This window comes from Acartia tonsa, chromosome 3 (assembly GCF_053477335.1).
Source record: "Acartia tonsa isolate MP-2025a chromosome 3, ASM5347733v1, whole genome shotgun sequence".
NCBI classification, from domain to species: Eukaryota; Metazoa; Arthropoda; class Copepoda; order Calanoida; family Acartiidae; genus Acartia; species Acartia tonsa.
In genome coordinates, this window is record NC_137262.1 from 16,773,393 (window position 1) to 16,799,859 (window position 26,467).

General features: G+C 30.5%; 1 protein-coding gene across 1 annotated transcript; it reads right to left on the minus strand.

The window, feature by feature from the left end:
* Positions 1-1,816: 1,816 nt before the first annotated feature.
* Positions 1,817-25,570, minus strand: LOC145315135 (TWiK family of potassium channels protein 7-like). Its single transcript, XM_080155181.1, has 12 exons — positions 25,391-25,570; positions 24,731-24,805; positions 24,238-24,330; positions 10,135-10,178; positions 8,883-8,991; positions 8,584-8,695; positions 5,842-5,943; positions 4,372-4,450; positions 3,989-4,043; positions 3,671-3,733; positions 2,343-2,516; positions 1,817-2,043 (listed from the first exon to the last, which is right to left on the minus strand). The coding sequence occupies exons 1-12, from the start codon at positions 25,424-25,426 to the stop codon at positions 1,876-1,878; spliced, it is 1,110 nt and encodes a 369-aa protein (XP_080011307.1). The 5' UTR covers positions 25,427-25,570; the 3' UTR covers positions 1,817-1,875.
* Positions 25,571-26,467: the final 897 nt, after the last annotated feature.

Consider the following 26,467-nt stretch of genomic DNA (forward strand, 5'->3'; position numbering starts at 1 on the left):
TATTGCAAAATTAAAATTTTGTTTCCTAGAGAGATTATCTTATACTTTCGTTAAAAGATTCCTAAAAAAAGAACACAGTAATAGTGTCTGACTGATTATGACGAAACAAAAAAAAATTAGCCAATGAGAGGCCGCTATTGACCAATGGTAAAATTTATAGTGGCCTCTCATTGGCTAATTTTTTTGTTACGTCATAATCAGTCAAACACTATTACTGTGTTCCTCAAAAAAACAAGGACATAAGCAGCGATGATTAGTTAAACTAGTTGGATATTTTTGATGATAAATGGTATAGATAAGTTTAGGATTATAAGCTATAATTTTACCAAACGCGAGATCTTTGAATCCAAAACACTTCTTGAATTAAAAATACAATTCTAGTCATCAATAACTATATTTATCTAGTTATTTTATTTTTTGTCTAGATGCCTTTAAATACCTTTAACCAGGTATAAGGTAAAACCAACAAGCGAAATAAATCTAAAATAATATTTGCGGGACAAATGGAGAGGTCGTCAATTTTACGTTCTGTTGCCCCCCAACGACAGCTGAAAAACACGTATAGGTTTCGTGATTTTTCCCCGAATTAATTTCGTTATTGGTATAAGCTGCCTTTAACCTTTAAATATTGACTTTGGAGTTGTAGAGTAGCTTTGCAATTCATAATTTACATAAAATCCTGAGTCAACGATTTAGGACAGTTCTTTACTTTCGGAGATAGTTCGAAGGAGTTTAATCACAATTTGCAATTGTCTATCAGATTTTCATTCTTTTTTTTGGTCATGAATTTATTTCACTCATTAGGATATGATTTGTTTGATTATTCTACATCTAATTAAAATGCAAAATTTTATCAACATGCATAATTGTTAAATTAAAAGCCTCACAATCAGCTGCGCTACTAAAATAAGCCAGCTTCACCCACCAGGGGCGTGCAAGCTTTTTAATTTGTGTGGGGGGGGGGAGGGGGGGGTGGCGTGCAAATGGACGTCCTTGTCACCCACCCTAACCCTCAGAATTTCAATACGAAATACGGTTATTTTGATATGCAACATGGCTATGATTCAAGGAATTTTAATTTTTGTTTTTTTAGAGGGCGGGCACATTTTATTCCCCTCCCCCCCCCCACAGCGCGCCCGTTGCTTTTAGATTAAAAACCCCCATTCAAGTTTCACAGGGTTTTATATTTACCCAGTAACCCTTGCCAATGTGTTTTAATGTGAAAATCTCAAAAAGCTTGTAAATCGACCCGCCCTATTAATCACACTCAGCTACTTTCTGCTGCATCCACCTTAAGCTCCAATCAACCAGTTAAAGGCTGCAGATATATGATTTAAATACCTAACTGTCCAAAATGATTTGCACCAATCAAATTTTAATTTTGCAGTTATGTGGAAAAGAAGCAGATGTATTTACAACTTTTTGTTTACTTCTTTTTATCAAAAACATTTTAGCAGATATACTTTTTCAATTTAGTGCATTTTTGTTTTAAATTACCTAAAAAGATGATTTTTGGGAACTTTTTACTGTTACAATCTCTTTATTGTAATAGCATTAAATGGTATGTTATTGCTAATCTTAAAGTCGACGTAAATAACAAGAAAATTAATTCTTCTGACTTAATTTTCATCTCATTTATCACAACTTAAATGTAATGTCCTTTTGTCCACACATTGATTCAGTTGTAAGCGAAATTGGGTACCATGTAAATGTTTTCATAATACTTTGTAATGTACATATAAACATTTTTATTGTATTGTCTTGCTATGCCGTTATAGACATACAAGGTCTTGTTCAAACTTAACAAGAAATGAAATATATCAATAAATAAAATTTTTATCAAATAAAAATATACATTATTATACATTACAATTTTTAACTCTTATTCTTCCAAAACTTGCCGCCGTAGGACCTAATATTCTTGATGACCCTCTCCTGCATGAGGTTGAAGGTCATGGCTATGACGGCCATACCGAAGAGGATGTACAGGGAACACAGGATGAACTGGACGTTGATCCCACCGAATTTTTCTTCATCGTCATCCTAAGAACATAATTTGTAAATTTCAGACCTTTTTATTCATTTAAAAAATTAGGTTTTAGAAAAACAATCTCGTAATTATTATAGCCCCAAGAAACTCCAAGAAATGGTCTCCCAAAAGTTTGTTGTAGAAAGCACATTTATGTAAGTATGAAACTAGTCTTGAATAAATAAATCATCAATAAACAGAATTTTTAGAAACAATTGTTGTAAGGGAAATAAAACTCAACGACGTTTATTTTGATCATAATATGACCCGGCTTTAGAGGGCAAGCATAACTATAAAAAAAAAACCTGCTAACCTGGTCTACAGCGTCGCCAGGAAGTAGATCACCAAATCCAATAGTTGTAAGGGTGATAAAACAGAAATAGAACCCATCTAGAAAGTCCCACCCCTCCCACTCCCCGAAAAGAATTGCCCCTCCACAAAGGTAGGACACCATGACCGCTAGACTTAGCACGACTGGTACAGCTACCTGCAAAATAAATATTCCTTCAGAAATGAAAATTTAAAATTAAACTTATTGAGTTTTATGATTTTAATGTATTCCTTTCTATACTAACTAGCGGCTACACCCCCTAGAGGCCTCTAGTGGCACTTTAAATGTTTTTTTTATATATATTTAAATTATGTCTATGTTGCATTTGACATTTTTGATTACGTTGAACTCTCTTTCTAAAATCAAGAAACGTAAAAAAAAATTTCGGTACAGACACACAGACAAACATCCTATTACTTTAGTAAAAGGATATAATATATATTAATCACCTCCACTAATTGGACAGAAGACCAATTTTTTCTAAAGAACTTTTGGGTATAGTCCCTTTCGTGGCAACGCCTCTTAAGGGGCGTTTCGTCCGTCCGTCCGAGATAGATAGCTTTTATTCGTTAATTTAGGCATGTTAGAATTGTCCTATCGATTTCAAACTTTGCATGATGATTCCTGTAGTAGTTGGGTACGATTTAGAAAGCGTAGCAACTCTATAATTATTACCAGAATGTCCATTCGTCCATTTTAAACATGTTGATTTTTCTACTTTTTTTACAACAAATTTTCAAGTATATTGATTACTAGGACAACAAAGAACAATATTTTAAGCGAAGCAACTCTATAATCAAGTCCAAAAATGTAAGTATGTCCATAAACATTATCCTGCTTCAAGCAGTGTTTCAACATATTTACTTACAATTTTGCTTCGACTCTTATACTTTTAAATTCTGATTATTCAGTTCAGATACTATACAAGTGTTAATGTCCGTTTGTCCTACCGTTTCAGTGCTTCGCTTTTATGGATGTTGTCATCCTTGTTTTTTGTTAGAATTAAGTTTAAATCTTCCCAAAGTTAGAGTAGCCCGTTGGTTTTATAGTCAACTTGATGGATATATTACAAATTATTGCCCTTCTTTTTGTCTTATTTTTTTGGGTTTACAAGTGAAAAACTAAACTATACTGAAGATGATTAAAGTCCCTCTACATACTATGACGTCATACGATATAATAGCCAATGAGAGGCCAGTATACACTGTAATTGACCAATGGTAAAATTTATTCTGGCCTCTCAATGGTTATTTTATCGTATGACTTCATAATCTGTGGAGGGACTTTAATCATCTTGAACTATACTTCACCTGTTCTGTAGGTTTCTTTTCAGATGCACTAGTATCTGTTGAAAAAGCTAGAGACAGGGAATCCTAACCAAAAATATAATTCATGGTTAATTAAGCAGGCTAGGATATAAAGAATCAGAAAATGCAATTTATTTCAGAAACCATCGTTTAAATAGACTTTGTTATGAGCATGGGTATAGAGGTTCTCAAACTAATTCGACAAGCACAGAAAAAAATCTGGGACAGTATGAAAAACCCTTAATTTTCTGACATCCAAAATAGATAAAAGCTCTAAAATTAAAGTTAAGAAGTCTGTTTATGAGATCTAAATTAACATACCTGTTCTCTATAGTCTTGATTATCACTGTAGGGAACCACATTTTGAGCTTCATGTCTAGAGTAAATATTTTTTTTATGCGAACTTTTTGTATGTCTTATATATTTAGTCAGAGACATCCAAGGGAGCCCACAAATATTTCCCCCTCTGCAATTCTCTAACCCCCCCCCCAAAAAAAAAAAAAAAAATTTCAGCGCGCTTACACCCCCCCCCCCCAAAAAAAAACCCCTCAAATTAATGCTTGGACGTCCTTGTTGCTACTTTGAAAGAAAAAAACACTTGCCAAATCAAAAATTAAAATTAAAAAAACAAAGGTTTGAAATGTAGTGGATACCTTCAGTAGCGTAGCAAAATTATAATAATTCTAAGAAAACTAAGTTCTTACCTATGTATAATTCTTTTAGCTATGTAACAGCCACATAAATTCTTATAAGACCATTTAAAACTACGTGCCATAATATTGCCTACAAATAATAAAAACTTACTGGTCAACAAAACTGTAAAAATTATTTAAGGGAAAATGAGGGTCCTAGGACAAACGCAGGAGTCCCAAACGTCGGAGTGGAAACTTAACATAATCTAACCTATTTTAAACTATCTTATAGGTTTTTAAATGCCTAAACCCTGCGGGGGACTTATATCTTAACCTAACCTAACCTGTATAGAAATAATTAATTAAATTGATATTTTAACTCTCCTGCGTTTGTATAACACGACGTTTGGGACTGTGTTTGTCCTGGAACCACTTAAGATGTACATAGTCAAACGTATTTTTAGATAAATAATAAAAAATGAGAAATATAAAAGAAAAAAAACTAAGAAAGAAGTGACTAAAAGACCATCACGAGTGATTTATAGAGAAGCTTTGACACAAAAATATATAATTGAAAAAAATGAATAATCAAAATATTTCAAATCTGTTAAACTTAACATTAAAACATTCATGCAATAAAAAAATATTAAAATGTGCCTCAACACTTTGCTGTTTCTAAAGTTACTTTAACTGAGTGTAATAAAAACATTATATTAAGATGCCTATGACTAAAATTAAGTGTAATATTCTTGCTTAATGGACTTTAAACCCCACCATTTTAAGTGCAGCATACAGAAGTATTTAAAACTTGCAATAGCAAATTCCTCAATATTTGCCAAGCGTTCCACCTCTTAATATGAATTTTTACGCTAAATTTCATCTGCTATTTTTTTTAATAAAGTTAAAGAATTTCTACAAAAATGCTGCCATTGTAAAATGTGAAAAAAGTACACACAAAAATGAATGTTATGATTTAGTTGATTCAATAAAATTTAATTCATATCATATTTGTGTAAAAAATTTAATCCAGTAAAATTTAATATTAGTAAATTATATGTTTTAGATATTTTTCACGGCACCTCAAACACAGCATAGAATTTTTTTTTTAATTTTGTGCCGATGTTCAAAAACATAGGGATCTTGCCAAGAGGTGTCAGGTGGTGTCAAAGAGGTTCGATATAAACATTAGAGTGGAACAGTAAAAACAATATAGAAAGAACAATAGAAAGAGGTATGCCAAGGGGTGCACAAAAGTTTCAAAGGGGCTTAAATACTTAGCTACTGTATCATAAAAATATAGAGGGATCTTGCGAAGGGGTGTCAGGGGGTGTCAAAGAGGTGTAAATACTTATCCAATTAGAGAGGAACAATAGAAAGAATGGTACCCCCAATGCCGTGAGGGGTCAGTGGGTATAGAAGAGGTGTAAATACTTACCTATATTAGAGACGTACAACAGAAAAAATTGTACCCAAAAAATGCCAAAAAATTACATAATATTGCCGAGGGTGGTCAGGGGGTGTCAAAGAGGTGTAAATACTTACCTATATTAGAGAGGTACAATAGAAAGAGGGGCACCCCAAACACGGCATAGAAAATTGACATAATCTTGCCGAGGGGTGTCACTGGGACAATATGCCCGAAACCTAAAATAAAAATGAATTATTATTTATGTTTTCCAACCCTACGGGAATACCCTCACTCAATAAAAACTAACCTAATCTTGCATAAGGAAAAATAAAAACACAAATAATACACACTTTCTGCCCTATTATTTTCAAATTAGTTTAAAAGAAGGGGGACATGGCGGGGTTTTCTGTGTTCGACAAGGCATTTTAGTCGGAAATTCGAACTTTTGTTTAACTCTTTTAATACTTAAACTTTTTAGATTAAAGAATTTTATATTTAAAAACCCATCAAAACAAATTTCTGCAGGAGAAATATGATTTTTGTGTCTGGAAAATTTTAAATTATAATTATTTTTTCTCCAGAAATTATCTAAATGCAGAGAATTAAATAATCTTAACTAGATCTGTTGTCATAATAGAGTTTGCTTAGTTGTCTTGAAATTAATTTGGCAAGAAATTAAATTTTTTAATAGTTCTTTATCGCAACGTTTTATAGACAGCTTTCCGCGGATATTAACATAAAAAAATTGTAAGATTATAAATGGTGCTTATTTAATTAATTTTATTTTAATATTTGTGATTGATTGATGCTATACATGATTTTTCAGTATGACTATGAACTGGTTCTAATCCAGCGGATATTAACGGTTTCCCAGACATACTATAAAATTGATTACAAATAGAAAGTCTACAGAAAAAAAAGAAAAGTGTATATCCTAATTAATAGAAAAAGTCCTCTAACTTTCCAATTAGATAATAACTGTATAATAGTAACTTGTTTCCTATTCAACGGCATATGAAAACTTTAAATTTACAGGTATGGATCAGTTCTTAACTTCCTAGTCTAATGTTAAAAAAGTTTATGTGTTTTAAATTTATGACGTCATATCACCCATCAGGAGAATACAAACATTTACAGGAAACTCACTCAAAACACAAGTGATCTACAACCCCCATGGGTATTATTTTAAGCAATTATCATAGAAATGATAAATTTGTAATCCCAAGAGGTTATAGAGTCTCCCTTTACTACTACCTTTTGACATAAATCTTAATGTTTTTTTGTGAAAAATTTCTCATTAACACTATTTCAACACCTTCATCGTTCTCTTTGTACGCTTTTGTATGAGGAGTGGGGACAATTGGTGGTCCACTTTCTAGTCAAGGAATTATCCCCATTTCTCATAAACATTAGATTCAATGATATATGGAAGCAGTAATTTAAATTATAGACATATGTACATTTAAACATCTTATCACTATTATATAAAGATGTTAAAATCTTTAAGTTTTAAACTGATGTTACGATCTTAGCAAATTAATAATTGATAAAGTCTATTTCCATAAATGTTAGAATATTTATATTAACTGAATTAAGGGTGTGTGAGTGTGTGTTTAAATGTGTTTTGTTTGTGTTTATGTGTGTGTTTGTTTGTATTTTAAAGGTACTTGTGTGTGTGTGTGTGTGTTTTTAAGTATCTGGGTTATTTTCCGCTACTTTCAAGGTTATTTAGATAACACTTTTACTGCATTTGATAGTAAAATGAAAAATAAAGTTATAAAATTATGAATTTCAAAAAATATCTAGAACTTTTATGGGATATTTGAACGGGATTAGGTTACCCCTCTATCCTGTAAGATGTATGACCCCGTAAAAGAATAAATATCACACTTTTTTTCTAATACTCATTTTTGGGGGGCTTGGAGGGGGGTTTCCATTATCCCCTTTGCAAAGTGTTTTCATTTTATTCTTCAGAAATGAAATATCAGCCAGTGAACCCCCAGGATATGGGAGAAGGCACTCTGAATCTCAAAAAACCTCTATAGAATATGTTTATGTAGTCAATTAATTAGAAAGTAAAAAACAAAATCAGAGAAAATTATCTCAAAAAAGATAATTACAGAAACCTTGTCCTTGACTGTTTTTTGAAATTACAAAAATTTTGGAATCTTGTAGCAAAGCTACTCAATTAATATTACATGTTTGTCAGTTCGTCAAAACTGTGTCAAAAAAATTAAAAGCAAAACAGGTTAATGGAAACTATAACAAAAAATGTTGTTTGTTAATAGTTACGTTGATTTGAGACATGATCGCTCTTGTTTTATGTTTTAAATTATGTTAACTAGCAGCTATAAAATTTTATTTTCTGTGCATCTTTTAGTAGAGTTTTTATCCATTTTCTCAATTTTATCTTTACAATTTAAAATATTTAGTTTTAAGATTGTTTCATTACATTTTAGTTTCATTTATAAATGTTTTCACAATTTTCTGGGGTTCCTATCAACCTTTTGTTTGTTAATGACACTAGGGACTTAAAGTAAAATAAAAAATCTATAAAAAAAATGTACAACTTTTTTTATAGATTTTTTATTGGAACTGCAACAAACGGATAAGCTATTAAAACCAGAGAGGGAGAGCCATTGGGCTGTTTATTACACTAGTCCCCAAAGTTTTATGATAAAGTTTTCTTATTCTTTGACTTAACAACTTTCGAGACTCCAATTGGATTTTGTTTGGTTGGATCACTAACTTGAGTGTCCAAACGTTTTAATCTAAGGATTAATTTTGTATATCAATTTATCGGCCATTGTCTTATCCCTGTAGATCAGTGGATTCTGTAGATTTGCTATTGCAAATCAACAAATGAAATGTATTACCTATAGTAGTTATCACTGTGATTGAGTAAAGAAAAGCTCCAGAATAATTCCAGACTTTAGCATTGGCCTCTACGTCCTCCAGGCCCTCGCTCTCCGCCTCCACTATCGCAGCCTGGTGCCAGGTAGAAAGGTATAAAAATATATTTTTTTTTAGAAAGAAACCTATTATTTTTAAGCCCTATTCATATTAAACATTAAAATGTAATTATTATATTATTTTTAAAGATTTAAAAGCTTTATGGATTACATCAGTAAATCATTTTGATTTGAATAAATCTTTTATTATCCATTCAGCCTGCCTGAAAATCTGCTATAATGGACTCCACCTCCTTCGTCCAGGTTTGTTTGTCCAACATATTGTGGGTCACCGTACTGTTCCATAACAACAGGATAGTCAGGTTTCTGTGCCTACATATAATAAATACATGGTGTGGGTCACTATAATGTTCCATAACAACAATATAGCCAGGTTTCTGTGCCTACAAATAATAAATACATGGTGTGGGTCACTATAATGTTCCATAACAACAATATAGCCAGGTTTCTGTGCCTACAAATAATAAATACATGGTGTGGGTCACTATAATATTCCATAACAACAATATAGTCAGGTTTCTGTACCTACAAATAATAAATACATGGTGTGGGTCACTGTAATGTTCCATGACAACAATATAGCCAGGTTTCTGTGCCTACAAATAATAAATACATGGTGTGGGTCACTATAATGTTCCATAACAACAATATAGCCAGGTTTCTGTACCTACAAAAAAATAAATACATGGTGTGGGTTACTATAGTGTTCCATAACAACAATAGAGCCAGGTTTCTGTGCCTACAAATAATAAATACATGGTGTGGGTCACTATAATGTTCCATAACAACAATATAGCCAGGTTTCTGTACCTACAAAAAAATAAATACATGGTGTGGGTTACTATAGTGTTCCATAACAACAATATAGCCAGGTTTCTGTGCCTACAAATAATAAATACATGTTGTGGGTCACTATAATATTCCATTACAACAATATAGTCAGGTTTCTGTGCCTACAAATAATAAATACATGGTGTGGGTTACTATAGTGTTCCATAACAACAATATAGCCAGGTTTCTGTGCCTACAAATAATAAATACAGCTGGAAAAATAATTGATAGACTAGATATGCATATGTCTTAGGAATCTTCGCTAATAATATTAGTTGTTCATCTTCAAAATAGCTGAGAAAATCACATTTTTCCCGTAGTGTTGTGGACAGCTTGACGGGCAGACTGACTAACGGAGTGACAAAGTAAATTGTAGATTAGCTTCGCTACTAAAAACAAAAGAGTAAATTGTCACCGAAGAGAAAATAAATATTTCTAATTAATGTATTCTTGAATTTAGCAAAGCCTTTGATAATAAAATGAATAGTAAAATTGTTCCTTATAAAAATGAAAATAATGAATGACAAAAGAATAAAATGATAGGGCTTGGTATTTTACAAAAAAAGTAGAGAAGAATGATTTATCCCCCAATTGTCCATTGCTGTATACCTAAATAAAACTTACCTGCCAATAATATCTGGCCCTAGACCATCTTGTGCTTCGATCTCCTACATTTTTGGTTATGCTAGCTATATATAATTCAAAGTAGAAAGATGTCTATTCGTCTGTCCGTCCGTCACAGAAGTTCCTATTACTTAATTATCATTGATATTTTTCAAAGTTTTTAGAAATTAAAGCATTCTACAATAATTATTAATTTAAAAACTCGAAGGCTACGTTTTTTTCCCTTTCATATATCTCTCAATGAATCATTCTTTTAGGTATTCTCTTTAAAATTTTTCCATTATTTTTTTAAAACCTTGAAAAAAAGATAATGATTACGGGTCTCAACTTTCACTTTTTAAATCATTAATAAGAAAAGAAGAACAAGGATGGTCTTGAAGGATGATTCTTTGGACTATGAATGTGTTGCAAAAAAAAAACGATTATAATTTTCCGGCGATTTTTGTTATAGTAATAATTCATTAACACTTTTTGAAAGAATTAATTATAGTATAGTCAGTTGACAACTATTTTAATCACAAACAAGGCTTCAAAGTCAAAATTTTGTAATAATAAATATTTCTTTATTTAGTCGATCGAAATATTAGACAAATAAGCCCCTAGGGCATCATGTGATCAGTGATCTATTAGCCATTAATACTTATATCGTATTTCATAAAGTATGTATATGAAAATCATCATCATGCTATGAGAAGTTACTTAGAGATTAACTTACTTACCTAATTTTATAAATCTTATAAGTTGTAAAAATATTCTAAATGAATATGGCAAGAGTGTTAAATCAAATTAAGCTACGCGTTATTGTTTCCTAACATTACGTACTTACCCTAATTATACAGAACTACGCTGTAGAAAAACCGTAGACTCTAAATGTATGAGAGGTATTTGAAAGATGTAAATGTATTTATGTTAAATACAAACATAATTTACAAGCAGTTTATTAGACATAATTATTCAATGCTTAGAAGAATTAAAATAGAAGTGCAACCACCAATAAGTTTTTTTTACGGATCGGTTGGGAATGACAGAAAAATAGCCTAAAACTAGAAAGATATTTAAAAGTTTTCCTGAAAAGTACAACTAATTAGAACCAGTATCTTCAGAGATCCTTAGCCTAGGTTATTTTTCGTAGAAGGTTCGTCACCCCAATTCCCTAGAAAAAATTCACCCCAAAAAGCTATTACATAATTAGGTTTTGGAAGTTCTTTTATCTTTATGTCATCAAAACTCTGTATCCATGTATCCTATATGATTAAAAACATATGATTAACGTATTTGACATGAGTAAGACATCTAACAAAAAAAAATATTCAGTGATTTAATCAACCAAAAAATACTGCTAATGCTGATTTTTTTTTACATAATCTGCATTAAATGTACTTATTTCATATAAAATATTGTACATTGTAGGCTTGTATTTAATCTCATGTTCAAAAACATTTTTTATAATAAAAAGCTTTTGACCTATTTTAGATACGAAGAATTTTTGGATGATTTTTTTTCAGATATATTTAGCACTATAGCTAGTGCCTGTCTAGTTATAACTTGTCTTCTGTCAGAGTAATGATGAGGGTCTAAAATCATTATGTAATGAAAATTCTTGTGTCAAATGACAATCATTAGTTACCTATTCTTTAAATTATCTTAGTGAATAATTTGTACCTATATAATTCTTGTAGTCAAACAGTTTTATATAATAGCAACATAAAATTAGTTTATATAAGCTGATATTGTACTGTGACATTTGAATATGTAACAATAATGGAACTCATTTTAACTAGGGAATAGAAATAGAAGAGTAGAAGAATATTCTGAACCCTTTTTTCGTCAAATCTAAGAGAGAACATTCCTAGCAGACAAAAGTATTGTTTACTTTCGACTCAAGCTGATGTGGATTCTTAAAAAATGATAGACTCGCTATTCGATAGTGAGGCAAAATTATTTTTGTGAAAAATCATCCAAAAGCACATTAAAAATCTACAAAAATTAAACAAAATCATATGTTAATAACCCTCTTAAGATTTTATTTCATTTTTGTAAATTTTTTTATTCAATTTTGGAGGATTTTTCACAAAAATATTTTTGCCTCACCAGCGAGTTGCCAGCCTAACTTTTTTTTAAGAATCCAACTTTGTTTCAAGCTTTCAAATTGTAAACGAAATTTTTGGGCAATTAATTCTGATTCCGCAAAGCTTTCTACTAAGAAAATATACTGTTAACAGCTGACTTTTATGTATGTATGAAATGAAAAAAAACATGCCTTCGTAGGAAAATGTGTACATAATTTCAACCAATGAGATCCAATGTAAATTCCGATGCGATTCTCCTATTGGCTCAATCAGACATTCCCTCTCTTTCTTAGTACCTTTATTAACTAGGGTGGGTATTGGTCCCAGGATCGGCATTTTTTGCAGTTTCTTCCTGTTTTCCTTATTAAGAATAGTATAAAACACTGGACAAAAAATGTATGACTTTTTTAGGCTAATTAATTTAGAGGCTTGTTCTTACATAATGGATATTGATTTTAAAACATATATAACATGTATGTTTTTTTAATTTTCATCATTAAAAAATTATATGTTACTTTTTGAATAGTTTAGTTTTTTACTGCTGAAAGCAAAATTTAGCCGCAGGAGGTCATATTTAATTTTTGAACTATCTACAGTTGCAGCTGCCAAAAATAGTGGATGATAGCTGCTGAAAGCCGAAAATGAATCCTTATTTAAATCCGCATTCAATCCGCTTATCTTATTATCTATAATACAAAGTAGAATGATGTCTGTCCATACGTCTGTTTGTCCCTAAGGGTCTTAAGATAAATTACCAAAAGCCACTAGAGGCGAATGGCGAAGCCGCTAGTCATTTATAAAGAATTCATAGCAAAAAGATAACAGGTAGAAATTTGTGAAATAGTGACGTGTCAACATAGAGATTAAATCAAGAGTTAAAGATATTTCAAATAAAGGGAAATAGGAATCTGAGAAATGTTATAATTAATCAAAATTAATTGAATGGAAAGTTTTTATTGCACGTACAAAATCATTTCAAATTTTTACGAAATATTAACTAAAATAATTCTTTAACTAGCAGCATAAGCTCTTATTAATCTTACTTAAATCTTTAGCAGTAGAATGCATTTTAATTATATGAGTATTTTGCTGTAAATTTGTTTGTCATGATGATATTACTCAGCCTAGGAAATACTTTTATAAATTTAGATGACAAAAAAAATCACACTGGCCAATATTGTGCAAACTTTATGACAACGAAAAATATTACGGAAACCCTTTAATATGTAGAATATGTAATCTGCTGACACCTTATCCAGTCTAGGTCTTGAATAAGCGCAGCTCTCATACACCCTAAACCGCAGGAATAAGATTAAAGGCTACATAAACTTTAATGACGAGTAACCAACATGTTTTATATGAATAATGTTTTCCTACGTAAAAATCTACCAATTCATGAAAGGCATTTCATGGATTTCTTTTAAAATGTTAGTCCAATGTGAAAATGAAAGCTATTAAATATTGTATTTATGTGCTAGGCCTTAATATCTGATGTTAACCCATGGATGCAGGGATATTTAAATTAAACTTCCTTGTAATTATGAATGAATTCATGATATTTTAAGCATTTTGATAGTAACTTAATGTTATTGGGCTTATTTGATTAGAACATTACAGATCGCTAACAATTTATGCTTTTATTATTTTAAAGGTATTAAGAATATTTAGAATGAGAGAAATTAGAGTATTAGAGAAGGAAATAGCTATATTCACCTTAGCCAGTGAGTGTACAAAATCTTTTTGAAATAAAAAAATTTTTTATGCAGATGAAGGCTTCTAACGTTAAAAAAGCAAATTGAATGATATTGTTTTTCTACTGGACCAGAAAATGAATGTTTTAATACCAAATAGTATACATTCTTATATCAGCTTATAAGCTGGGGCCCAATACCATCTCGGTATCATTTTTATCTGTTATCTTTTATTTACCTATCCCTCTTTCCTTAAAGCTACAGGTCTATTATCAGCCCACAAATACTTAAATTAGGAACATTTACATCCAAATTTAATTTTCTCCACTAATTTACAAACACGCCAGTAAATTTAATCAAAGTATACATAATACATTTACGATTTTTTGTTAATTTTATCATGATGGTGACTAATTTCTATTATTAGGATTTAAAACAAGAATGACAACATCCATAAGTAGCGAAGCTCAAAAATTATGAATGGATATCGGGAAAAAAATTACTATAGAGCAGTGTCATACAATAAACATTAAACTTGATAAAATAGGTAAATAACAAAACCTTTAAAATCACGAAAAATTTAAAATCTAGGAATCGATCTAGCACCCCAATTAATGAACAAATCTTAATGAAACTTGATGGAAATTCGTAAAATATGGGAATATTCATTCCTTGATAATTTCAGCCATCAATCCTGAATAGGAATCGAGAAAATCTTGAAAACCTTAAAATCTAGGAATCGATCTAGCACCCCAATTAATAACCAAATCTTAATAAAACTTGGTGAACATACATAGAATGTAAAATCAATTAATCACTGAAAATTTCAGCCCCTTATCTTGAAAAGGAATTGAGAAAATCACGAAAACTTAAAAATCTAGGAATCGATCTAGCACACCAAATAACAGACAGATGGACAAAACAATGTATAAATTAGATAGGCACATGCCATAGGAATCTTTCCTAAAAATTTCAGCTGTCTATCTTAAATAGTAGCTGAGAAAATCACGTTTCCATCAATTCATTAATTACGGACAGACGGACGGACATTCGGAATTATAGAGTAGCTTCGCTATTGAAAAAAGGGGGTCATATCGACACCCTACTTTTGTAATAAATGTTTTATACTATAAAATTACGTCGACAATTTGGCTTTAATAAAAATTTGGCATTAGTGAATTATTTCAATATACATTAATAGTTAAATGACATTATTCATTTAGACATAATAACGACACAATTTTTGACATGGTAGGATTTACTACATTGAATTAGAATTTAAAACTTTTCCAGAGTAGATGAACTTGTATTTAGGATGAATTATGGTACATGTTATTGTAACTGCAATCAATGATTCTTTTTGGACCGACTAATTTATAGATTATTTAATTTCTTAGCTTACCTATTCCACTTTAATTATTGCTTTCATTTATCTATTATTGAACTTCCTAATACCATGGTGTTGCCTAACCGAACAGCAAATTCACTCAATAAACAGATACACACACATCCTACTACTCTGGCCGCAAGGTTGGGTAACTAATAGATTAAAGAATAACACATTCTTACATACTTTAATGACTTATCCCGAAGGTCGTACCTCACACTAAATGAGATTTTTTGAAAGTTGTTTCTACAATTCAGTTAATTTTATTAACCTGTTTCATAGCGAAAATGTATATCCAAACGTGGCAAAACATACACAATACACATAGAATACTACGCAATTCTATAGTTGAATCTTGAATAATCCTGCTATTGTTTATAATGTAAAAAATATGTTGGAATGCCATTAGAATCATATATCTACCATCCAAAACTCTTTTTAAAAATGACAATATGTTTATAGCAACAATATAACGTTTGAAAATATTTATATTAGCTGTTTCGTAAAATTACACTTGACTGTTTTGTTTGCCAACTCTTAATAAGAATAGATGACCTCCGAATTAGTTGCCGAATGTGTACGCAGTTTCCTGAGTGTTTCCTCATCCTAGCTCAATATTTACTACTAGCTAAAAATCTTCAAACTTCCCTCAAAAAATCTAAATTTGAATGTATAAACGATTTATACATTATAAATTTGAATTTTTCAAATTTTGATATTTTTTTTAAAGTTTGAAGCTTTTTTAGCTAGTAGTAAATATTGAGCTAGGATGGGGAAACACTCAGGAAACTGCGTACACATTCGGCAACTAATTCGGAGGTCATCTAAGAATAGGAGCGGTCAAATGAACCTAGAACTCAATAATGAAATATTACGAGATGTTTAAATTACTCACAATTTTTCCAAACTCAAACACAATGGCAAATTTAGAAATTAATAGTTGTTTAATTTCAAGTTTATATTAAAATTAAGATAAGTAATGTTATTTACTCGAGTAATTTTTTTCTTCAAATTTTTTGGTTGTCAAAGAAGCGGCTTATAATTCAAATGACCAGTGATAGGCCAGTATGATTATTTTAATTACTAGTGGTAAAATATATGCTGGCCTATCTCTGGTCATTAGTATTGTCTGGCGTCATTTTTTATATGCACTAAAGGCTGCTTCATTGTCAAATCTTCGATGCTTAGACCGATAGATAACCTATGTCAGACGACCAACTGTTTGTTATCTAGTCCTAACTGTGCATGGTAATGAGTTGCGACTGTTTTTGGATCAAGGCATCTCCCTACTCTAACTAGTAATGTCGCATCGCCTACAATGATCCATTTTTATTGCCTTAATTTAAACACGTGCAAAATGATTCTGTAAAAATTGTAAAAAAAAGTAATCTAAAGTTTATTCTCACCTTTTAAGGAAAAGTCGTTCAATAACCTTTGAAAACAAAATACAGAAGGGAAAATAGAAAACTCGGGAATAATTCCTTTCGTAACATCGCCCCATAAGGGGCGATTCGTCGTATTTGTAAAATGGCTTTTTATAGGTTATTTTAGGTTAGGTGATTGCCCCACATGGTTAGGTAATTGGCCCCGCAGGGTTAGATCCCCCCGCAGGGGCTAGAAATAGGAGAAAAGCTACTGTGAAAAATATGAAGAATCGCCCCATAAGGTGCGATGTTACGAAAGGGACTATACCCGAAAATTCTCCCTTACTATATGTACATTATTAAGTTTATATAATTTTTAAAATGTTTTAAATATACATGATATCATCCACTATCTTAAGCTAACCAAAATTATGATGAATATGAAAGAGGAAAATTCTTATCCTGTAACATAAAGCAGTAAGATTTTTGCCTAAGATCTTAAGCTTAAGATCTCCGATTTTAGTTTAAGATTAAAGTCTTGGGGTGGTTTTAAGCTATATTGAGACCCTTTCTATGTCCCTGTTCCCAGATGCTAGGGGCATAGTTGCTAGAATATCATACAGAAGTGGAAAAAAGTTCCAAAATCCTCCAAACGAGTAGAATCACTGTCCCTAGATAAAAGGGACTAAACCCTAATAATATGTACACGAGTTGTGAACATTATGTGGTGAGACAATTAAACACATTATAAATGACAATATAACAAAATTGAACTCAAGCTAAAGAAAATGTGTTCATTCTTTCAATCTTATTTATGCACATGATTATTTTTAATTTTTTATTTCAAAAAGGTCAGGCCTCTTTACACAAAGAAAAGACCTTTCCGTTAGAAAAAAATAAACTTAATAATAATTTAAATTTATCAATCTAAATAAATTCAATTCTTACAAAAATTATGGATTGTAGAAATAGTTTTCTAGTCGTAAATATGCGACAAAATAGCTCCCATGACATCAAATTCAATAAAATATTCAAATAAACCATTGAAATTTTATGAAAACACAAAATGTTTATATTGTAATATTTGTATAGTTGGTACAGTTATCTACCAAAAATTGTATGCTTTCATGATGTAAGTTTGATAAATGGATGACAGACTAATAAAGAGTTCAATTTTGTACAGTGCTTATTTTGTACATATGAGTAATCTATGAGTTTTACAAATATTTTTAAAATGATTATATTCTCGATAAATGAAGGACACTTTATTTATCTAAAATGCTGTCTCTTTGTAATTGTAAATAGTATAGAAATACAAATAAACCTTATCCTTTTGTACTTAAAAAAATGTATGCTAAATTTTACTGACTAATAAAAAAAAACACTAAAATATCTTGTACTTTTTGTCTTTGGGAGTTCAAAAAGTTAAAGGAGTAAAAGAATTGAGTTTAATGATCATATAAATGCCTCTAAAGATAAAACAAGTCTAGATTTTGTCTGTATATATATTATATAGTCATGGGCAAATGTTATGGAATACAAGAATAAAACAGAGCTGGATCTTTAAATCATTTTAGTGGTGAGCCAGATCGGGGTGAGCCAACTTTCCACCAATGAGAGCACAGCATTTTATGAAATGCCGCGCTGTGATTGGCTGAAATTAGGCTCACCCCGATCTGGCTCACCACTACAATGATTTAAAGATCCAGCTAAGGAAAGACAAAGATTAGAAGACAGGGTATTGTAAATATTTTATCAAAAATGGATGATTAAAATAAAAACAAGGATGAAAACATCCATTTATAAAAAGGCAAAGCTTAAGAAATCAGAGGGCCAAATAAACATTATCAAGCATAGCGTGGCAGATCTTTAGATATGTAGGAACTCAATTTCAAAATCAGAAAGAAATGTATACATGTATCGAAAAATAGCTTAACAACAGAATAAAAGTAGTTGCGTATTTAGATTATTTGTTTATTACAAGGTTCCAAATCTTTCTAGGAATCGCCATTAAAAAAAAGGTAATAGAGTAGTTAGATCATTTGAAATATAATGTCAAATACCTAAAATCTCAATACGTTTAAATTGGTTAAACCTTCTAGTATGACTATTGAGTTGCATCGCTTTATTAATAATGACTATTTATTACAGGAATCACCAATCAATGATAAAAATCGGTAGTACAATTATAGCAGCCTTCAAATAACGATCCATGCTATTCGTTGAATTTCAAATAGATTTCTTTCATATAATCTAAAGCCCCCCCCCCTAAAAAAAAAGAATTAATGTTCTATTAATATGTTTGACGTAATCGTCCTTGTTTCAAAAACATATATCTCGTTCCATAATCTATTTTTGTAGATGTAATGTCTTTGAACACAACGTAATCTAAATAAGATATTTAGTATATTTGGACCTAAACAATATTAAACTTTACTGTAGTATCTGCTTTTGTGGATATGTACAGTTTATACCATGTATTGTCCACCTATTATTTTTAAAATTTGCAATAAGAGGTTTAAGATGCGATAAAGTATTGACACTCTCATCATGATCATATAACTATTTTGGTTGAGTGTACCATCTCTCTTCTAAGAGAATTTGCCACTAGAAGAAATTCCTCCATATTTTTACTTTTTCTTTTATTTTGATTTTTATAAGTAAGAAAATGATTGTTTATCTTTATCTATATTGTACTATTTGTTTTTTATTTTAAAAAAATTTGTCAGCATTGTTATTGATGCGCTACTTATTTTCCTTGTGTATTTAAGATTACAAATCAGATATTTTCAAATGCTTAGCCAGTCGAAAAACTGCCTGAAATATTAAAACAGAGATAATTCTTCTTTTGAAAAAAAATAGTAGATATTATTCTACAAAAAGCTAAAACCTTATCAGAACCTACAAATAGCCCAATCATAATGGAGAGCCAGATTGGTTCAGCGAGATCTTAATGGTCAGACATTAATAATAAAACCAGTACGACTTTTTATATAATCAGCAGTATCCATATTTGTTGTTGTTTATTTTTTAAAGTAATTTTGCTATGTTTCACTTATTTCTTCCGATTACTTGTCTTTTACAATTGTAGAAGACAAAAGATGTAAAAGATATTGTGCTATGATATGGGTGTGAATTAGGGGACCTGCACATGTAGCTATGTTGAGGTTCAGAAACTAGATCAAACAACAGAATTGGAAATTCGTCAATTATTCGTAATTTACCCTTAAACTTCGAGGGGCCCAAGATGGATTTTCTTAATATAATTATTATCATAATTTGAATTCAAATTGTTTTATTTCATCAATAATTTAAAAAAGGCACTTTCAAAAACAACTATCTAAAGGCTATTTTTTTATATGGTCTGGTTTCTGAAATCCAAAAAAGCAAATTCTGTGAGTCCATAGGTGTGGATAGTAACTAAATTCCTTTAAATAGCAAGGAAAAAATAAATATGTTTAGGAAAACACATTAAAGTTACAATTATTTGCTTAGTTGGGAGAACAAGAATGATAAGAGTTAAAAATAGCTATACATAAAAAGTACATAGAGAAAGAGAAAAAAATCCTTTTTGAAGTTGTCCTAAAAAGGGTTTTTAACTATTTAAAAATTTACTTTATCATTGAAAAATAAAATTGAAATCAATCTCCCCCAACCCCTCTCATTAATGGTGTCTTTTAATGCCCCTTGAGGCATAGCAGCTAGTGAACAATAAAACAAAAAGAGAAAGAAAGAAGCCTAACTAGTTTGAATTGAGACATACATAAGGAGAGGTTTAATAATAGAGAAGGTTTGCTACTAAAATGTAAACTAAAGACTTAGACTAAGTCTACAGACTTACTTTATTGCTGGAAAATTTAAGAGAGTTAAGATATTATAAAAGTCATTTACTCTTAAATTTATTCTAATTTATTACATTTCTTTAAAAATGTGTTAATTCTAAAAATCTTTTCAATATAATTCGAAGGAAGCATAAATAAATTTAGTTTTTAAGTACTATCCTTATCATATACTTAAATCTGATTTTTGGCACTGAAGTTAAGCAACAATGTGTCAAAATAATACTTGGATGTGTGACTGCCTTGGAATTATTTTCGCTGTATGCCCAGATTGGCTTGGTATTTTTTGAAAGACCAACCAAGGTTATGAAACTGCTAAACCGTCAATAAATTATGTGAAAATGTGTAATAATATAATTTTTCTATACTTTTACTGATATAACACGAATTGTTCTGTAAAAGTAATGACAAATTTTAATGATGTAATCACTTTAATACATTATGGTTAATACTTTATTGTTTGGATAGGTTCGCTACTCTAAAGCCATATTATCCTTGTTATTTATATATTTATGTGCTGTAGTATATGCATGTTTTATATTGTGTTTATGCACAAATAAATCTAGAGGAAGTGTGTTTTTAAACAACAGTAAAAGGTTTATTTCAAAGAATAGTTAGTTGTACTACTGTGTGTCTGACTGTACGTGTGTAAATCTGTCTGTCCTGTAAGATCTTGCTTACCGATAAACCGGTAAAACACCATTGCAGGGAAGCTTCATTAGGTTTTATAATACGGAATGTGTTATTCTACTCTCCAATAAATTGTTCAGAAAAAAAATATTAAAACCTTTTTAAAAACCTTTCAACCTACCCTGAACACCCCTAAAGGCCTCTAGGGCCGTAGCCAATCATATTCTAAATAAGTGTTTTCCACACTTTGTAAATGTAATATTTAAACAGTAAGGCAGTGTGTCTTTACGAAATATATCTGTGTGTTGGTCTGTTCAACGTTTGCTTGCGGTATATGAATGCTAAAAAATGCTAAAGATGAAATTCTACTTATTGAGAAAACACTACATACATACATATCTATTTGCAAATCCTCTTTAAAATCTTTACACAAAAACTAGAACAAATATTTTTTCCATGCTTACGGCAAGTCTAATTTTTTTTATATAATTTGATCAAATTTATTTAGTTCTCGGAAATACAGTTGTCCGTGGATACGTATGTGAAAATCAACATTTTAATGTGACCAAATCACCGGGCAAACAACAAGAAATTAGGACATGATTCTTTTTTCCTTTCATGTAAACAATTAACATATAATACTAAATTTGATTTCAAAATTCAACGAGGAAAAAAATGTGAGCTATAATTATCAACGAAATCTTATTTAAACATGAACAAAAGTCGAGGAACATCTAAACTCTTTTAAATTAAGAAGGACAAATTAATCTCTTCATTGTTATGCTTTGCATTTTATATACAGGGTCTTACATATCTTATTAAAAGTTACATAAAAGTATTTTGATTTTTGGTTGCAGTTAATATTTTAAACAAGACAGAGTGCTCGGCTGCAGCTTAACTTTCAGCATTTACAGATTAATCAATTAGCTGGTTTTGTGATTATATTTTTTATGTTTTCGTGACTAAAAATTATCACAAATCTCAAATTTAAGATTCATTTAGTGCTATCAGTTTTATCTTAATTTCTGAAAAAGTTGAAACTCTAGAAACATTTATTAGAAAAATTAATAATTAACATGACTAGTATACTTCTTTGTTCTGTTGTCCTAGTTTTTTTTTGCAAGATATTATCCAAATCTTAGTTTTTGTTTTGAAATTTGAAATCGTATTTTTGATAGATAAGATGCTCTATGATAACAATTTTCAGTCCGTCGATTTTTACTGGAACGGTTGGATTGCAACATAGGGCCAACTATTTATAGTAGGTTCCAACAGTAATTGTTAACGTCTTTAGTCTATGACATATTTGGGTTAAGATTGGTACCTTTTAACTAACCAACAACGAGCGAATACTTCGGACGTCCTTCTTTTTAAACGAAAACGAGATTGATGAAAAATTTCTGTTCAAACTCAATGATCTAAATGGAATTTTTTTTATCTCCTATTAAAGATAAATAGCATTTTTTTTAAAGATTCTTGTTATCAAGAAGTATCTACGCAATATTTAATATGCCCGTCCGTCAATCCTATTGCACAAGGGTAAACTTATATTCATTATTCATATCCGTATATTCGATACATCGGCTGTTTACAATTTACTCTAAAGACACCCTGTAATGTAACATTATACATAAACTTGCTAAAATAAATGCACTGTGTCTTAGTTCACTCATTTATCTAAGATTTTGAATCAGGGTTGTTTAGCCATTAATTAGCGGCCGCGGCTAAAAAAGATAATTTTTTGTTTATTTCTAGATTCAAAATTACCCTATTTACAATGTATTGCCATATCAGATATGATTTATGACTACGGCTAGCTACCTTCAATGTGTACACTTTAACGTAAGTACATAATATATGCATTTTGTTTACCATTACTATATTGAAACATTGCACTAATACACTTTACCTACATACAAATGTATTTTCTATTTTTAAGATGAATAAGTACGCATATTTACCACATGACCTAGATTTACGTGTGGGAAAAAATAGGGATCTACTGCAGTTCACGGAAAAATATTACTGGTAAGCAATATTTCCAAAAATCTATGAATTTTAAAGGCTGCTAGCTGCTAAACGGCTGAACATAAAGATCATACCCGCACACCATTTTAAGCGGTATAAGAAGGCCTACAAATAATCTGGAATAGCCAATTATGCACAGGGAAAGCTTCACTGAAGAAAAACGCGGAAAATAGGTCTTTTTCGAGCATTTCTCTGCACTATTATTGATTTATGGCTATTTCAGATTATTTGTAGGCCTTCTTATGCCGCTTAAAACAGTGTAAGGGCATGATCTGTACGTTCAGCCGTTTGGCAGCTAGCAGCCTTTAAAATTCATAGATTTTTGGAAATATTACTTGACAGCAATATTTTACCGTGAATTGCAGTATATCCAAAAATTATTTTTTCTAAAAAGAAGCATTTATAATTCCTAGCTTCTTGAATTTTTAAAACATTGTGCAATATTATTTTTTATTTATTTTGAGAAAATAAAAGTTTTGTTCTATTTATCCATTTTCTAAATATAGGTTTTTAAATGTGAAGAGAACCAGAATCTTTTTATATGTATATATGCAGCAATTCAATGTATTATGCAATTCCTAATTTTTTTATCATATCCCACTTTTCTCTTTAAAGATTTTATGATAGAAACACAGTAACTCTATAATAAGATGATATAATAGGAATCAAAATGAATTGTCCTCCCATGATATATCCCTTCGAAGCTGCCATTTGAACAACCAGCGAAAATACAACTTTTACAACTCGATGTTTTTTTGTCAAAATATAAAAACCTGTGTCTGAAATATATAGTCATATTTTCAGTAACAGTTATATTAACTGTGCCATTTTCAAATCCAGTAGGTGAAAATCACTGTTAAATAATTTAAACTTGCTTTGTCAACCAGGTTTCGTCGTATTTTTGCGGTAGCTTTTCTCTCATTTCTACCCCTACGGGGAGCTCTAACCCTGTGGATCATCCTGCAGGACAATCATTAACATTTATAACCTAATATAACCTATGAAAAGCTACTGTAAAAATACGACAAAACCCGCTACTTCGTTTTCTTTCCATGGTCCAATGTTTATTACAATTACTAATAGCTAGCATCCTGCCTTGAACATGAATGCCCCAACGGCCAGGTAGCCAAGAACAAGAACACACACGCCCACGTTGCTGAACACCCACGCGATAAATATTCGCACGGCCTTGGAGAGTTTGATATATGGATAAAATAATTATACTTTTAAATGTCTAAAAATTTGCTTAACATCCTTTAGTATTTCTACATTTAGTCCAACCGTAAATAATGATATGAATGATTTTTTTTTCATTGAAAGAAAACAAAGTAGCGGGTTTCGTCGTATTTTCACAGTAAATTTATTAGATTAATTAGGATTAGAGCCCCCTGCAGGAGAGAAAAAGGAAATAAGCTACTGTGAAAATACGATGAAGTCCGCTTCTTAGTTTTCTTTCAATGCTCCAAATATTACATTTACATAATGGAATCGTCCTATTAAACTAAAAAACGCTAAAACAAATTTTTTATACGAATCACAAGTATAGGCAATAAAATTTTTTTTTAAATTCTTATCCATACAGTCCTGCCTTTTTCACAGAGCCTAGGAAGGTAAGGCGGGGTTTCGTGGGCCCGCCCGGATGGATCAAGTGACGGCTAGAGGATCCTGACTCACAACAAATTATTTCTCATTTTTGATTGAGATATCAAAATTACACATTAACAAGGATTACAACATCCATAGAATTGAATCCTTGAACATAAAAACTTGTAGCATGTCAGAACTGAATAAACAGAATATTAATCATAAGTCAAAACAAAATTGTAAGTAAATTTGTTGCAAAAATTCTAAAATTCTATATCATAGAGATGCTTCGCTCATAACATTGTATCTTTTGTAATAGAATAAGTATTGTAAACAAATCAGATAAATAGAATAATTATAATTTTAAAAAATTTGTTGTCAACTGTACCAGACGGACGGATTCTAAACAACTAGATTTTCACGTAAATGTTTTATTTAAAGTCAATTTGATATTAGCAAAGCAGTTGACAAATCTTTTGGGAATAAGTACTTTAAATCATTAGGTAAGGGATAGTGGTAAAGTAGACTTGTCTTCAAAATTGTATAAACCCGATCTCTTATTCGTTGGCCTATATATTAAAGCTAAACCGTTCTTTACTGTTCTTTGCATTCAATTTTTATTATGATTGCAGAGGTTAAAAAACAAATTAGATGAAAAATAATTTCCTGAGACAATTGACTGAACATCTACTGTCTCCATTCCAATAAATAATCAACACACAAGACATGATTTACAATCACGCCCATAGCACAACAACAGGAACTAATTCTGTCCGTACATCATGTACTAATAACATCTTGATAACTTTATGATCACTTGTTATATGTGTGTATTTTACATTTGAGTTAGCTTCACTTTACTTAATCACTACATGTTTTACTCTCAAATTAGTTTTCAAGACACAATTTTCCCTGTTTTAAGAGCAATTAATCTAAAATATCCTATAATGAAATTTAAAGTATAATATTTCAGGATTGTTTAATTTAAATCAGCTGCCTATAATATACTACAGAAAAACCTATATACACGATATTGCTTTCTATCTCTCTGGATAAGTTTTTATAAACAATCATCTTTTTTTCTTACGCAATACTTCTTGTAATTAGCTTAATTAGTTTATATAAATTTGTATCAATTATAGAATAAAAAATAACATATAAAATCTTATGTAGTTTTATTGAAAATATCATAAATAGTAATTTTCAGATAGTCCAGAGGTTAAATTGTCCAATTGATTTTAAAATATGTGACAAAAGGAAGGTTTTGTATTTTATAAATTAAACTCTTCGAACTCGACAAATTCCATTAGTTTTATCTCCTAAGTTGAGTTCTTCTTTTATGGATGTGTATGTTTTTGTTGTTATAATTTGTAAAATGTAAAATTTTTAGGATGTTTTTTTAAAGACTGGCTAAATGTTTACTGGGCGCTTCAACGGATATTGTGTGTATATGTGTGTCAGTTGTTCCTACGAATATTTTATTTATACAATCACAATACTCTTTTTTCTTTTCTAGCCTGCTACTTTACAGTACCATTTCGTTTTTGGAACCGCCTTACATGGGCACAGGTGAAGATTAGCTCTAAAATAATTAAATCAAAATTTCTCTCGTTTTTTATATAAACATTGTTTGACATTTTATACTTTTCCTTAAAATAGTAGTATTAGTTTCGATGTAAACTATTTCTTTACATAATCAAAAGTTTGTGTTTTAAGAAAATGTTTTGAAACGGCAGGTAAA

What these genes read in the sequence shown, in the direction of transcription:
- LOC145315135 (XM_080155181.1), bottom strand. Translation starts at nt 25,426, where the DNA reads ATGGAGACAGTAGATGTTCAGTCAATTGTCTCAGGA. An exon ending in TTGGGGCATTCATGTTCAAG is followed by an intron (nt 10,179 to 24,237) that starts GCAGGATGCTAG and finishes CCAAAAATGTAG; the next exon opens with GAGATCGAAGCACAAGATGG. An exon ending in CTGGCGACGCTGTAGACCAG is followed by an intron (nt 2,044 to 2,342) that starts GTTAGCAGGTTT and finishes TTATGTTCTTAG; the next exon opens with GATGACGATGAAGAAAAATT.